Below are 16,467 nucleotides of genomic sequence, written 5' to 3' on the forward strand. Positions count from 1 at the left end.
AATTGTAGTAGTATAGGGTGTCTCAAAAGGAAAAAAGAAATCTGTATTTGAAGAGTTCTCTGTGCATGCGCAACAAATCTGGGGAGAGGGGGTATATTCATAGCTTGCTTTGCTTTTATGAATTGAGCCAGTACAGAGCACTTCGTGGAAGTGGACCATGTATTATGTGTGAGAGAATTTTACAAAAATAGCACAGAGGAAATTTTGCAGTGATCTTGGATTATATAAGTTTAATTATTCTCCAAGTGTCCCTCTTATTCAGAAATGGATCAAAACATTTGGAGAGACCAGATCAACACTAGCCAAACCAAAATATAGGCAACCAACATCATCATCAACGGGTAAATCAGTGGAGCGTGTAAATCAGTCTGTTCATGATGATCCTGACCTCTCCATTGTTAAGCGTGTGAGTTCTTTAAATGTGCTTAGGTCATCACTGCACTGAATTCTGCAGTAAGACCTATAACCCTTACAAAATCTGATTGGTGGAAGAATTAAAGCCTCAGGATGCCAGACGTTGGCTGCAATTTGTTAATGATATGACTGAGTACTCTTCAATTTAACATCATCTTGTTTTCTGATAAGGATCATTTTCATCTGAATGGTCATGTTCCTAAACTGCCGCCACTAAAGTGAGTGTCATTTACAACGGCGGCCGAGTTTAGGTTAGTTCTGCGCATCTGACGTAACAAAACACAGTCAGCCAATGAACAGAGAATGACGTTGTCAGAGCTCGACTGCAGTGCAGAGCACAGACGAGTGTCTTCAGTTTTAGAAACATTCAGTCATAAATAAGGTAATTGAACAAAAGCAATGTCTTGATAGCAGACTGTTTTACAGAAAGTTTGGAAAAAGCATTCTTTATACCAATTGCTTCATATTCTATTAATTAATTAAACCAAACAAGCAATAAGTCTCCTAATGCAGGCGATAGCAAGGAAAGATGTTTGTATCATTCTCACTAACCCCTTTTTCGCAATAAAGAACAGCGGTAATTGTTTATTTCCTATTGTACTTCAACGAAATGTGAGTAATTCATAGTCATACCAACAGTGTTTGTCGGTATTTTGCGTGACATTTTAAAGTTCTCCGGGAGTTCTATTGAATGACGAGCTCTGTTAGCGTAATGGTTGAAGTGGGTAGCTGCTAAGTGAAAGGTCCCGAGTTCAAACCTTGTTCGGTGCTTAATATTTTCTTTATTTAAAAACAATATCGAAGTGTCTTACTTCATGAATTTTATTCATTTGAATGTATTTTTTTAAATTTCTTGTAGCAACTAAAATCGACCATACGGAAAGTATATGCTATGGACTTTTACCTCTGCAAACTCTTCAAAATTTCGTGCAATGGTTTACTACACCTAATGCTGCACAATAACTGCATTGAACAGCGAAACAAAAATTAAGTCATTTATGGGGGGAAGGTATCAGTCAAGAAGATGTGTAAACATCCAATTTTTGTGCCAAATAGTTTTTGTGAAATTGAATGAAAGTGTGACAAAGCAGTCGAAACACCATGTGTCTGTACTGCGCAGACTGTGGGGAGCACATCTCTGTAGCAGCGAAAGGGTAAATGCGGCCGTGGTGGCTTTACTTCATAAACTGCGTGCTCCCCCTAACTGTAAGTTTGCGAACTATATTATACTATACTATTCTATGGCGCTGCTTCTCTTGGCGCGTACAACTGGCAATGCAGCAATCTCCCGCCTCTGGCCGGGCATGCGCGAACCGCCAAGATAAAAGAATTGAACTATAGTGTGCTATGGATCTTAAACAGAAGCAAGGGAAACCCTTCCATTCACCAAAAGTTACTGTATTGAATGCACTGTTGGCTTGAGGAATAACTGGCCTGCACTTTGAGGGTGAGAGTCATCGTGCTGTTACAGTGAATCTGGAACATTATATGACAACGTTAAACGACTTTCTGATGACTGAATTGCAAAACTTTCTGTTTATAGCTAAAGAACATGGTTTCAGCAAGACAGATACAGTAAAAATTTTCAATACCATCTATATTGCAAGTTCATGAAATTTTTCCTGGCAAATTGATCTCTAGGATGTGGCAAACTGGCCCCCATACAGTCCAGATTTGAGCCCCATGGAATTTTTCCTTGTGAGGATATGTCAAATCTGAAGTGTATGTCAATAATCCAACACCTCTAGAGCAACTGAAAGAAAACATCCATAGTGAAGCAGTAGTTATCAAAGTGTCTACAAGTCGACCCATTGTGCCAAATTTTGTTGATGATTTAAATGAGTGCTGCAGGCATGCTGGATTGCGTTTAAATGCCATTATTTTTAAGGAAAAATCCCTAACCCATATATTTGAATAATAAACATAGATTCTGTTGATAGCCTTAATCTATTTTATTTTGACTCATCAAACAAACTTTCTTTTCAGACAGCATGTAGTAGTAGTAGTAGTAGTAGTAGTAGTAGTAGTAGTAGTAGTAACAGCAGTTTTAGAACAGGACAACAACTGTTGCTTCAAGAAGGGATGCGAGAGAGTAAGCATGTCTCCGAGACAGAATGATCCCATTGCCAGTGGTGATCCAAACCTGCAGTAGTTTTTATTCTGAAGCCTATTCACAGTTCAGTCACTACCAAGGCAAACTTTGCCAGCCACCCCCTACCCATTTCCTTTTTATGAGCTCTTTAGGCTTTGGGCAACTCAATGTTTGTTTTACTATCTCACAGGAACTTTTTAGATTTTGTACTGCATACTTCTAGCAGCATTTCAAACCAGCTACTTAACTTTTATAGAAATATGTCAATATTAACGCTAATTCAGTGGATAAGAAGGTGAAACACAAAGAACTGACAATTCATTTTAGTTAGAAGTTATTTCTTGGAGAGTCAATAGTCATTATTTTGCTGAACCTTTTTATTGTGAAATTATATTAGATTCACTTGTTTAGAATTATTTATTGCAAAAATGTGTGTTTCCATCATAGCCAAAATATTTCACTTTTTCATAATCTTTTTACTACTTAAAGAAATAATTTGAAAAATACATGACAAATATCTGGAAAAAAGCCGAAAACAATTGGGACTCACTGACATGAAAGTTTGAAATTACATGGCTATCAGTGAGTTAAATAGTGGTCAAACAGTTACATTCATAGACTTAACAGATATAGGTCTTTGGCACCACATTCACAAAGAATAACTAAACCTAAAAGCTGTTACTGGTAAGCGAATATACTTGGCTTAAAACATTGAAGAGCTTCTTGCTTTTCAAGAACAGACTGAAAACTAAAGTAAACATCTCCAGAAATAGAAATAATAATAATAACATGAAACACTCATTACATCTGGAAGCACATGTGCTAACATCCTAAACACGCAAAAAAAGGGAAGACAAAAGTAATATTTTAAAATATCCAATGACTAAACATCTTTAAAAAGGAAAAATACAAAACCAGACCTGAAATTGTTTACGAAATGAGAGTATTCAGCAGCAGACCACATAACAGCAATACAGTGAAAGTTTCCATCAACTTTGAGTTTTGTGCTTAAACTCAAATTCTATCATGTAGTTATATATGTCTACAAAAAGACAGGAAATAACCTTGATTATGTTGTGCTTCAACAGCTGATTAATATGTATGTTCTGAACGCCACCACAGCTGTTACTTCAGATACATTTATTAAGCCACAACAGGGTTAACATCTATCAGTCAAAATGGCATAGTGTAATTACATTCTCGCACTGTTTTACAGTATAATGATAACTTTTTGTAAGAAAAGCTTTTTTGTATACCCATCAATCATGACCATGTTATGTAATCAAAATTCTCTGTTTCTCTTATACTGCACGTAATTGTTCTGATCTGCTTTTCTTTGTCTGCAGGTTTTGCAAAACGGCATCTCTTACACTTGACTAACAACTCCAGTTTGATCTTATAAACATTTCTGTTACACATTCACAGTGTACTTAGTGCATTACATAACTTTACATTTCATTTTTAAGCTAAGCATGTGCATATGTGTATTTATTAGATTACATTCTCTCACTTAAAACCATGACCTTTGTTTGAAAGACCTATGATCTCTTACAATTGATATGTTGCACTCAGTAGATACCAAGCTGGATGTTAATATGTTTACTTCATTCATTGCGTCACCTTGCCTGCACTAGCCCACTATAGCACTGCACATTGCTCTATATCCAACATGTAATGCTGGATGTGCTTACACTAAGCAGAGTCAATGAAGTGAAATACTTAACACATTCCAATATGTACCTTCCAACATTTTATTGGAATATTAAGCACTTTATATTAATATTAATGTGCCTAAAAGAAAACCTGAGGTGATTTTATAAAATTCTATGACTATCTGATAATGTATTGTGCAGAAATTGCTGTTTTGATAGTCTATTTCTTGTGGTGATTAACAATTCCAGTAACATCAATCCATGCTAAGAAACAACCAGTGACAGTAAGTGGATGATGCATAGGGCTGCACACTATCATAATATTTCATATAATAACACGGAGGAACAATTCTTGATTCAATGCAAGTGGTACTTGATGGCAATACAATTACTGAAACATAGGAATGATACTGCTAACCTTAAATTAAGGTCTATGTAAAGTGAGTATGTCAGCAAAACTACTTTCCCATTTTAAATTACATTATTGTATCTTATGTAAAAAGTAGCAACAACAGCAATAATAATGATTGATGTGAAGTATAATGTATTATTACCCTAACAGTTATTATTTCGAGATAACTTTTAGGTTATATCCACAGTAAAAGCACCAACCTTAGAGATTGTAAAGCCAAAACTTGATGCAAGAACTTGTTTTAGTAAGCTCTGGTCAATAACTTCATGACCTTTGAAAACAATACTTTTTGGAGAGTGTAAGAAAACTACTTCTCCAGTCCCAGAAACTGTGGAGAAAAGTAAACATTAATAAAATTACAATTACAAAAATAAACACCAAAAGATTTTAATATGCTACACACATAACTATTCTATTTTCTGAACACTGATAAAAGTGTCTTTGAATGGGTCATCTTTGTGCCATAACCAAAAACTGCTTTTCACTGGCAGATCACTTAGAAGATGCAACAAATCTACTAAAGAGGTTTCCTACACCACTGCTTGTCTGTTCTCTTCTGGAATAGTGCTACATCTATGGTTTTCTTACCTGATAGCCTTGTCAGCAGAATGTTAAAGTTCAAAGAAGGGCAGCTAGTTTTGCATTATCACAAAATTGTGCATAGAGTGTTACAGATATGATAAGCAAGTTGGGGTGGCAATTTGCTGCATGGAGATAATTTCCCAAAATTTCAATCACCAACTTTCTCCTCTGAATGCAAAAATATTTTGTTGATCCTCAGCTATGTAAATAGAAATAACCATTGTGATAAAATAATAAATTAGAGCTCGCACAGAAGGAATTTGGTATTAATTTTTCTCATGGTCTATACTAAAGTAGAACAGTTGTGAAATGGTCTAAGTGGTTTATGAACCCTCAGCCACGCAATTAAGTATGAACTGCAAAGCAGCAGTCATAAAGAACTAGATGTAGCAATAAAGCTCAATAGTTTAGAGTTGCATGTTAATGTAAGCTGGAGACAGCTTTAATGATGGCACACAGTACAGGTTGAGCTAGTATTGTTGTAAAGTACTTGTAAGTGGTATATCAGCATGAATTGCATCTACATACAGCTGGCAGGAGGTTATTTCACTTTTTCACTTTTGGAGTGCAGTGAGTGGGGGCTAATGATCACACAGAGGCCTGTATAATGGATATGAAGCGCAGGTGTTTAAAGGGAAAATTCAAGTGATAATTTGAGAACAATTAACCGTGGAGAGGGGGAAAAAAAAAAAAAAAAAAAAAAAAAGGATCAGAAGATGGACCAGTCACAAGTGCTTGGGAGGGGGGGGGGGGGGGGGGAATAGAGTAAAGTGAACAAAGTCCTGTCAGACAATACATCCAATGAAGAACTTCAAAAATAGCTTCGCTTTTCAATAAAGAAATACCTACCTCTTTTTTTTTTTTACATTAGGCGGTATAGGTAGAGCCTACAATAAACATGGGACCCCTTTTTGCTCATTTGAACACAAAGAGACTGAACACAGCGTAGCAAAATTAAATTAATGGAGTATTCTTTGATCAGTGCTGGCACTGAACAAATGCAAAAGTGTTGCAATCCAATTCAAAACCACAGAGCCAAGTACTGACAAAAGTTTAGATACTGTACATCAAGTTGTAATGACTGGAAGGAAGACACTTGACATACCATTACAGGCTGCAAAGGGTTGAAGTAAGGAACAGGAGTAGTGCCAGCCAGGGCATTTTACTTCTATGGCAAAGAAGTTGGCAACACATTAGGTTCGTGTAGCCAACAGAAGGGGTATTTTCAGTATAAAGTGAGTGACAAGGAAAGAGGTGCTGTGTTTCAAGCACCAAAATTTAAAAACAGACCATGTTATTAAATTTTGACCCTCATAGTGTCGAAATTTTTTAGTACTTGTTTGGAACAAAGGTTGTGGTGATACACTGGTTTGTAGCATAGACTGAGGATCAGGTCAAGATACAAGGTGACCATTTGGTTGAGAGTTGATGAAGACAATACATGCAATACTACAAGTTATCCAATGAAACAAAGATTATGGAAACAAATTTACCTGTAGCAAAGTCCAAGGTTGGGGTTAAGTTTTAAGGTGATCTTATTACAAGTCATCAAACTACGAGGGTAATCCCAAAAGTAAGGTCTCTCTCTCTCTCTCTCCCCCCCCCCCCTCTTTTTTTTTTAAGTACATAGACCTGTTTATTTCTACAATGGTTTACAACTGTTTACAGCTTGAACATATAGCTATTTTTTGACAATCACAATTTCTGTCGATGCATTTTTGTAGATGCTGTGGCAGTTTTTGTATGCCCATATCATACCAGCTCACTGCCATGCTGTTCAGAAAGTTAAGAACCTCTTCTTTCACCTCGTCGTAGGAGCTGAATCACTTTCTGGCCAAATGTTCTTTTAACCTAGGGAACAAGTGATAGTCACTGGGCACCAAGTCAGGGCTATAGGGTGGGTGGGTGATTATGTTAACTGAAACTGTTGCAGGAGAGCAACAGTTTGCCAAGCATTGTTATGGAGAATGTGTATGCTCTTTCTCAACATTCCTCTTTTCCGGTTCTGAATTGCCCGTTTGAGTTTTTCAGTCTCACAGTACCTGGCAGCGTTAATCGTGGTAAGAGTGGGCATGAAGTCGACCAACAATACCCTTTTCTGGTCCCAAAAAATGGTTGTACTGACTTCATCGGCAGACTGTGTTTGCTTCAATTTCCGCAGCTTTGATGAAGAAGGATGCCGGCACTCTCATGATTATTGCTTGGTCTCGGGTGTAAAGTGATATGCCCAGGTTTCGTCAATTGAGTCCTGAAAGTTGTCCTGTTCGGCTGCAAGGCAGTGAAGAAATGCGCAGGAAGCATCAACCCGTTGCCGCATGTGGTCCTAAGTCAGCATGCGTGTCACCCATCTTGCACACACCTTCTGGTAGTTCAATGATTCTGTTAAAATTCTGTGAGTGGTGCTTTCGGGAAACTTCAGGAACCAACAGGCAGAGATCATCCAGGGTGATCCGCCGATCTTCACGCATGCTTTGCTCGACCTTCAACACTGTCTCCTCAGAAATTGATAGTCTCCCGCTCCTTTGTTCATCATGAATTTCAGTCTGACGAGCTGCAAACTCTACACCACTTACGGACATTTTTGACATCCATGCACAACTTACCATACACTTCCATCAATTGATGGATTTCAATTGGCGCAGTGCCCTGTGTGTTCAAAAACTGAATAACTGCGTGCAATTCGCACTTGGCGGTAACATCCAATGGAAGCTACATTCTCAATGGCTGCCAAGCCAAGACAGCGCCTCAGCCCCGTGCGCATGTTTACACACAGCGCGTGAAGCACTTTTGATAACATTGTGACCAACTGCCACATAAACAGAGTTCTGTACTTATAAAAAAATAGGAGATCTTACTTTTGGGATTACCCTCTTAAATTTAGTGAACAACTCAAGGAGTTATTCAGAATTTACTTTCACTGTTTTTATGCTTACTTTGTTAACTTTTGTATTTGTAATTGTCAGCAGAATTTGGTAAGTGCTTTCACTCACTGCTGCAAAACATCTGTCTGCTGCCCTCTCACTGACTACTTACAACCATCTGCTGGCTGCTGACAACTCACCAAGTGTTGCCAAGAATGCTCCCTTAAACACAAAAGTAATGGTATTGCAGCTGATCCAGACACAGATCAATCTTTGAAACATTTTACGGTTGTGGATTCGTATTACACAACTCGATCAAAACTATGATTTTTTTAATGTCTCAAGCTCGACATGGTACGTCAGACAAGGAGTTTTTTTTAATATTACCTATATTCTTTAAGTTTCATCCCGAATAAAAAATCTGGCACAATATATTCTTAGGAAAGTTCCAACAAAGATGTAATCACTGCTGTGGCAGTATGCAGAGACATATCTTTTGGTAATGAGTTGTGTTATCTACCTGTATGAGAGACTAATCCAGTTATAACAGCTTTTTATGCACAAGTTTTATTTCTAGAACCGAAAGGGAACCAACATGTGATGCACAATACTTGCAATTAACAATGGTGAAAGCAGAAGAGTATACAATAGAATAAAGACCATGTTAGCCAGGTGCACTAAAGATGAAAAATACAGCAAACCAACTACATATACGCATACAGATATTCAAACGAGACCAGCGCAACAAGCTACACTATGCAACTCTCCCAGTCTTATTTACTGATTTTCAAAACACAATCAATATTTATTTGCAATTACTTTGAAACTTTGCGTTTGAAAGTGCTTTGTGAATATATCAGCTAACTGATCATCTTATGTAGCACAGGCAGTGAGAATGGAACAATCATCTTCATACCCAAGAGGTAAAATGGCGAAGTCCAATTTCTACAATTTAAACTTTAGATTTTATTTAAAAAACCAAAACATTGCTTTATTTGTGGACGGAAGGTGTCAGTTATGCCCTAGCACATAACTAAGATGGGCAGTGTTTAATGGTTACATGTCCATTTAACACAGCCTACAAATAACCATATGCTTGAGTATGTATGACTGGCACCTTTCATTGAAAATGAAGCAGTGTAAGCGTCTCTTAGATCAGTATCAGTGCCTCGGCCAGTGTCATGGGACGAGGCAAGTAGTTCTCAGTCAGTGAAGGGATTCAACCTGGTGGAGAGCGAAACATAAAAGAGTGTGTTTGTCACTTGTCACTTATGTGAGGAGTGAAAAATAATGGGATATCTTCAACTTGTTGCTTCTGAAGTACAAAGGTAGACAAATAGGAAGAGGATCCCAATGCTGTCACAAAGTGGGTCACAAGGTGTTACGCAAGAATAACTGAACTGGTACACAGACCACCTTGTAGGACAAGACCCAGATGAACTCTAATTTGGTTGAAGCATGAAGTTGGTGGATGAAATGAAATGTAAAGCAAAACATTAACATAATGATGTTAATGAAAATATTGCAACAACATTTGAAGGAACTCTGTATCTACTTTGTCTTCAGCACAATGTCAGTCTAGAAAAGATACTTTTCACTCAATGAATCTTGTGTCCTTCCTCAATAGGCTAAACAAATTGTGTATCTTAGTGTTCATGAAACTATCCAATATAACATTTCCCTAACTTTTTAATTCGGAACTAGGAAAATTGGGCAAAGGGGGCTTTTACATTTCTGTAACAATTCTGACTAAGGATTTCTTTGTCTGAGCCATAAAATGAAAAGCTGTATATGCAGAAAGCACGAGGTCAATTGGTACTCCAGCATTTATAAGAGTGTGCCAAAACAAGATTACTTCTCAACAGCAAACACTCAAAAACTACTATGTGTCAAGGACTAATTAGAATTGTACACACAACAGTATAATTACCATTCAAAATCAAATTACAAAGGAAAAATAATGATAATCATCATTACCAGTCAGAAGACTGTGAGTCTGCTAATACCAAAACAGGAACAAGTGGATTTGGGTTAACAAAGAAACAAAGTAAAGTTTGGGTCTTTGTCACAAGGTGTGGAAAAATTAGAGAAAAAGATGATCTGAATAACAGATAATGAACTCTGGAAAAAGGTCACTCATATGTAGAGAAAGAAGCAGAATGATAACGAGAAGCGTTGGAAATGAAAAGCAGAATCAAGTTCCCAAACTGGTGGGCCAAATGCAAGTCTACAATACCTTGTAATAGCTATCAGTTACAAAAATTTATTATCATTTCTGTATCTTTCCCTATACCTTACATATCTCTTCATGTTTCATATTAACCACGACGGTGTAGTGGGGGTTGTCTTTTCTTTTTTTCACAATTAAGTAGGGTGGGCCCATTTAATGAGTTTTGGCCGAAAAATTTTTTAAAAAAAGCTTATTTTAAACTACTCACCACCGGCAACGAGATAAACCACATACAACAGACTCCACAAGGACTTCATTCCCCTTTAAATGCTGTTCAACTTCCCCGCAATATCAATTCTTTACCCAGTCACCTGCTGCTCGGTGTTGCTGGACACTGGTCATATGACAATCATGGACAAAGATAAAACAGATAGACACAGTACCAGCCCCAAATTTTGACTCAAAAATGGATGTTTTGTATTGATGGTATTTTAAGAGAATAACTACAAATTAGAAAAGAAAGGTAATCTAATTTCTTTTTATCACATTAGTTTGATTCTATGACATATTATGTTCTCTGACATGTCTACAACAAATCATTAACGATTTTCATTTGGTATATTAAATTTGTATTTGACTAACAATAAATTATACAGAACAATTTTTACTAATACTTTCGAATCGTCTGTAACGAGAAAATGGACACATGAAATTAAAATCGTACCCATGAAGAATCGAAATTTTATATCTATGGACTCATTGTTGGCATCCCTGGTTGAAAAGGCAAGATTTGAAACAGTTGTGCGTTCTGATACTGTTGTAGAAACATGTTTGTTTGTAATGAGCGTGGTCGGGGGATTTAACGGGAATATTTAAAGCAGATACAGAAATGGCATCAGTTAGAATCAAGAAAACATTTACGTGTTTTGGTTGCAATCTTCCGTTTTCTGTTAAAGGTGAATTATTAAGTACAATTAGAGATAAGTTTTCTGCACAAACGGCTTGTAAATGAACGAAAAGTCGTTCCTTTTAATAAAAGATCAGTGTAACACATTGGTCAGAAGATAGACATTTTCATTGATCGTATTCTCATCACTAAAGCGAAATCGCTACATTACTGACAAAACCACGAAAGTGCGTTTATCTATGGAGACATTCATTGTCGTGTGTTGTATTGTTTTGCTTGAGTGAGATTATGTTGTGGATAAATATTTGAACTTCAGCACACTGACTAAGCACTACAGGAGTTTTATTTACGAACGCATATAAATAACAGATTGACATCAAAATATCATTCGATGTCGGTCTAGTGATGCAGCCTAAAAGAATGTAATTTTTCCTCGTTTGTAATACTGTATAAGGTGCTTATACATCACCGACGCAAACATCCTTGCTGATGAATGCAAGAGGAAATTTTGGAGCTATAAATCATGACTTCATTTTTCGCCAAAAATCAAAGGTGCCTTCCATTTCTACCGTTTCAGAGATGTTTGAATACATAGGGTTTGTTAACCAATATTTGTAACCTCAATCGAAATAGTATCATACTAATATCTTTCAAAGTGTCCTGCTTAGCTGTCCGATGACCCAAACATGAAAAGCGTCAATTTTTGTATGTACTTATGAATGTCTATTACTGTTGTTTAATGTGCCTGCTGTTAATGGTGTAATTTGTAGTAAAATATTTCAGGTGTTCCCCAACACCTTTGTAGCAAAGTTTAAGCAGATTGTAATAGCGCACCAACCCGTTTTTGGAAATCTAGGTTGTTGCGACACAGTGCTCTGTGAATTAGTCTTGAGTTTGGAATAGGACAGTATGGTTTAAGAAACCAACGAATTTGAATGACAAATTAAGATATTAATATGCAACATAGTCTTGTGCAAGTATCATTTTACAATAATGTAGTATTTGTCAGGATAATACGATGGAAAAATAAGTCTTATATACAGGAATTAATGTACTGGATGAGACACCCCACTGTTTGCCTGAAGTGATTTAGGTAGACTTTAATCAGGATGCTGGACAGAGTACAATCTCCATTCTCCCATATTTGAAGCTGGTGTCTCTACAGGTGCACTAACCCTTTTATTTGCACTTGACCATATCTCTCCCTGCTTATTTGTTTTGTTTTAGAAAGCATTTCTGAAGGGTTCACCACTATCTATAGGCAGTTATCTTTAATTTGATTGCTTGGAGAGACTATAACTAGATATTCCTTGTATGTAGTATTAGGTTAAGTTTTTATCCACCACCTGATAAAAAAAATAGTGAGGTACCCAGAAGGGGAGGTTGAAACAAAACTTCTCTTGTTAAGAGGGTACATGATGTTATTGCAAAGGTTACTAAATAAAGTAAAATTTGCAAAGAAATTGTCTGTACGAGCTCACTTCTCTGTATGATACATATATGCATGGACAAGTATTGTCCTGTTGAAAAAAGGTCCCCGTGATACTGTCACATGAAAGGTAACACAAGGTGATACTGGGTGTCCGTGACATACCATTTTGCTGTCAGTGTTCCCCCCAATCACTGCAAGCCATGACCTGAAGTCATATCAAATGTATCTTCACCCCATGACGCCAAGACCAACATCACTGTGCCTCTCCATTCTTTCGAATGGATCTCTCCCCAGGTCACTGCCATACTCCATGATTGTCATTTGGGACAGTGCAGAAGCGGGGCTCGTCAGTGAACGTAATGCAGTGCCATTCATCTGTAGTCCATACTTCGTTGTCATAGCACCAAATTAATTTGCAGCTGTTTGTGTTATGTGTGGGATGGTAGTTGCCTAGTGTAGCTGCTGCTATTCTCCAACTAATGATATGGGATGACACAGAATGCTGTAGGAATCCACTTGCTCTGAGATGTCAGGAGGATATGCACGGTTATGATGTGCTTGGTGGACAATACAGTGTTCATCCCTCGTGGTGGTCAGACGTGGTTGACGAAAACCTCATTGACAAGTATGCCAGCGTACACATGATCATGCAGTCCAAAATCATGCCTCTGTCGCATCTGAATGCCCAATAAATCTGGATACTGCACTACTCAGTCAGCTGGCCAAATGGAGACCCACAATGAGGTCCCTTTCAAACTTTTTTTTTCTCAGGTGCTGGTAATGCTGTCCAACCCAAGTACATGGCATCCCCGCATCTTTTCCAGATTTGATCACTGAACATCTAATGCTGTTCATGTCCCATACATATCTACAATGTCTGGTAACAACACTAATGCATTCTGCCTGCCATAGGGAATTTCAGCTTCAATATTTACATACCCCTCCCCCCCACCCTTCCTTCACAGATGACTCACTACTCTTTTGTGAGCACAGGTTTGGCACACAAGGGGCTCCTGCCCTTGCAGTATTCCTTCCTTTCGCATACTGTGTGTCTGTCGTCCTATTCTTTCTCCCCTCTCTTGCAGCGTTTGTCCTCCTATTCTTTCTCCCCTGTCATGGGGTCGAGGCATTGTGTAACATCGAGTAACCGAAACATATGAAAGTACTATTTTTGTGTATTTCTCTCCATTCTTGTTCTGACTCCCGCTGTCCTTCCTCCCCTTTGGTGCGCTTATGCTCTCCCTTCCCATGCTTGTAGGCTGGCTCGTGCATTTGACACATAAAGGGCAACAGGGTAATGTGTAATTCCCACCACCCACATCGAAAAGTAGTGCTCACAAATACTCTCTGGTAGAGGCCAGGCCTAGGGAGGAAGGAGTGATTGCCAGAGCTATTAGATCCCCAATTGCCAATTGGTCCCTCTGTATTTTGGAAGGTGTGACCTGGACGTGAACAATGACCTAAGGTGGGTGTACTCCCCTCTGTGCCCTGCCCCCCCTCCCTCCCCCTCAGAAGGAAGAGTTCGCTGTCGGAGATGCTGGCAATCACAGGGGATTCGCCCACAATGGATACATCTGCTCCATCAATGCAACCTCCGTCTAATAAATGGAAATGGAATGCAGCCAAAAACACGATGAATCTTTCAGTTGCACCCCACTACCTCCTGGCGTCACACACAGGAGGAGATCAGAACTTTTCCACAGTGAACCCATTTGTCGTTTGAAGAAAGATATGGATGCAGTTGCAGGTTCACTAAGTCTTGCATTTGATTATGCAATGGAACTCTGATTCTAGAGAGAGGCAATGCCTTTTAAGCCCAAAAACCACTTAAAACTATGGTCCTCCATGAATAGTCTGTTCGTATATAGCAGTGGCTTCCAATCTGGGGGGTACTTAGCCCTGACGGGTAAATTGAAGTTTTATGAGGGGTAAAAACTAAATGATTTGATTATGTTTCAGTCTTAAAACTAAATTATTTTCAAAATATCATGACTATTATCACAATATTGTAATAGTCTTAACATTGATTATGTATGTTATCAGTAATTACTTTTCTCAATTAGTAGCATTAATGTGGAGGTGGTTACAGATTCCTCACATAGCCCACCCACTACACACATGTTCTGCCTTGCCCTGTACATCGCTGATGATAGAAGTGAGGCATATATGTAACAAATGATAACTATTTCAAGAAAATGTCTTCACCAAGTTGTAGATAGTACCTGCAGTAGTGCAGAAATTGCTTCATTACTCACTTCGAAACAGATAAATGAATTAATTGACAGTACAACACAGGTAATGGCTGTTGTATAGTGCTGTCCACAGTGTTATTATTATTATTATTATTATTATTATTATTGCTGTTACTGACTGGTCAGACACAAAGCATCAACAGCCTAAAGTCTTTAAATTTCTGCCAATTTAGAAGTGAGGAGTGAAGCAAAAAGTGGTTTATGAACAGTAAATATAGTGCACACATTTTAACTTAGTTGTTTTTAAATGGGGTTGCAGTGTCTACCCTCACTGTTGATAGTTAGCTTCCTTATCTTAGGAGGAGTTATGGTAGTGCTTGTGATACACCACAAATTCCTTCGTTGTACTTTCTAATACACATTAAATATCATTCATTTTTCATCATTTTAAAAATAAGTGTTCCAAGAAGTCTGGGGAAGAGGGAGGGTGGGGGTACTTTGATTGCACTCAGGGGTAATGGTCTAAGAAAGATTAGGAACCACTCGTGTAGAGGCTTATTGAAACTGAATTGTTCATGTGGTGTCATCTACACTCTGCTGCTTGATGGTATGATCGAGGGAGATATACAACATTATTTCTCTGATCAGGGCGTAACCAATGCAGAATTCATTCCTATCCACACCCTTTCTTTAATGTTTGATTGAGTGGAGCTATGAAGTCATTAATGTCAGACACTGCTTACTGAACCCAATGTGTTGCTACCATTATCAGCGTTATAACAACAATTGCATGTCCTGTGAAAGTGCAGTCATATGTGTAACTTGTGGCAAGGGTGTCATGAGGGAGATTACTCACCTCCTTTTCCCTGCCCTGTGGCATCAACTGCACTGGCAACCATACTGCTTCATCCCGTGAATGTCCTCTTTACCTCGATAAGTGAGCCATTCGGGAGATGCAAGTGAAGGAAAAGGTACCTCTACATGTTGATTGCAAAATGTTAGTTGGCCAAAAACTGTGCATATCACTATCTGGCAGTTGCAGTACTGTTGTTGATATGTCAACGTGTGGAAGATATGGCCCTGCAGATCTCTGACCTCCAGTTCAGTGCCATGGTTGCGAAACCTTACCTCCCCCCACTACAGTTGCTCACCTCCCCGCTCCCCTACAGTTGCTCAACACAAAAAAAAACCTATGCCCACACCGCTGAAGTCACTTTTCTAAAGCTGGCTGGAGGTACTACTCATCACTGGCAACCTTTGCCAAAAAGCATTTCCACAGGGATGATGGTCAGATAGGGTACCTTACGAATGTAACCCTAAATGCTGCAGAATGTTCCAGCCATCGAATCTTTTTCCGTACCTTGATGTGTCCCAGTCCCCTGGTGGAATGAGTACTGCGACATGGTTCATGCGTGGAGATGTATTCTTGGTGTCTTTGGATCCCATCACATAAAGGTGATCTGTATTTGTTGTAAACAGGTGAGCGCAAAGTGTCATCACATTATTAGAGACAGCAAAAAAATTAGTTGGATCTTTTCTACTAATGCTTTTAACAGTTTTGTTCACTCTTCTAATGTTTGGTGTAACCTATGTCAGATTTCTGGAAACAAGGTACAACTGATTCTGGGTGTGACTAGCAAACAATGTCATTGTGGACCCTTTCGATATTTCCAAAACCTTGGGTTGATACTTTGAAGAGATCTTGAGAGCTTCACCCTTTACCATCGTGCCTTCGTACCTAGGAAATGAGTAG

The 16,467-nt window shown here is 38.3% G+C and overlaps 2 protein-coding genes across 5 annotated transcripts in view; one reads left to right on the plus strand and one right to left on the minus strand.

The window, feature by feature from the left end:
• LOC126336826 (ATPase H(+)-transporting accessory protein 2) overlaps positions 1-10,897 on the minus strand; it is a 61,895-nt gene extending 50,998 nt beyond the window's left edge. Inside the window, exons 1-2 of the mRNA XM_050000888.1 lie at positions 10,452-10,897; positions 4,771-4,898 (exon numbers count right to left, since the gene is read on the minus strand). Coding sequence (XP_049856845.1) covers positions 4,771-4,898; positions 10,452-10,500 — 177 coding nt within the window. The 5' untranslated portion in view covers positions 10,501-10,897. The remainder of the gene's footprint in view (positions 1-4,770; positions 4,899-10,451) is intronic.
• Positions 10,898-10,941: 44 nt separating this feature from the next.
• LOC126336827 (RING finger protein 17) overlaps positions 10,942-16,467 on the plus strand; it is a 467,240-nt gene continuing 461,714 nt past the window's right edge. For 2 of the 4 annotated variants that reach the window (XM_050000890.1, XM_050000892.1), the window contains exon 1: positions 10,968-11,139. In XM_050000890.1, coding sequence (XP_049856847.1) covers positions 11,073-11,139 — 67 coding nt within the window. In that variant the 5' untranslated portion in view covers positions 10,968-11,072. Of the gene's footprint in view, positions 11,140-16,467 lie in introns of all 4 variants that reach the window. The other 2 variants (XM_050000889.1, XM_050000891.1) reach the window with 2 other exon arrangements.

Source organism: Schistocerca gregaria, chromosome 2 (assembly GCF_023897955.1).
Source record: "Schistocerca gregaria isolate iqSchGreg1 chromosome 2, iqSchGreg1.2, whole genome shotgun sequence".
Classification (NCBI taxonomy): Eukaryota; Metazoa; Arthropoda; class Insecta; order Orthoptera; family Acrididae; genus Schistocerca; species Schistocerca gregaria.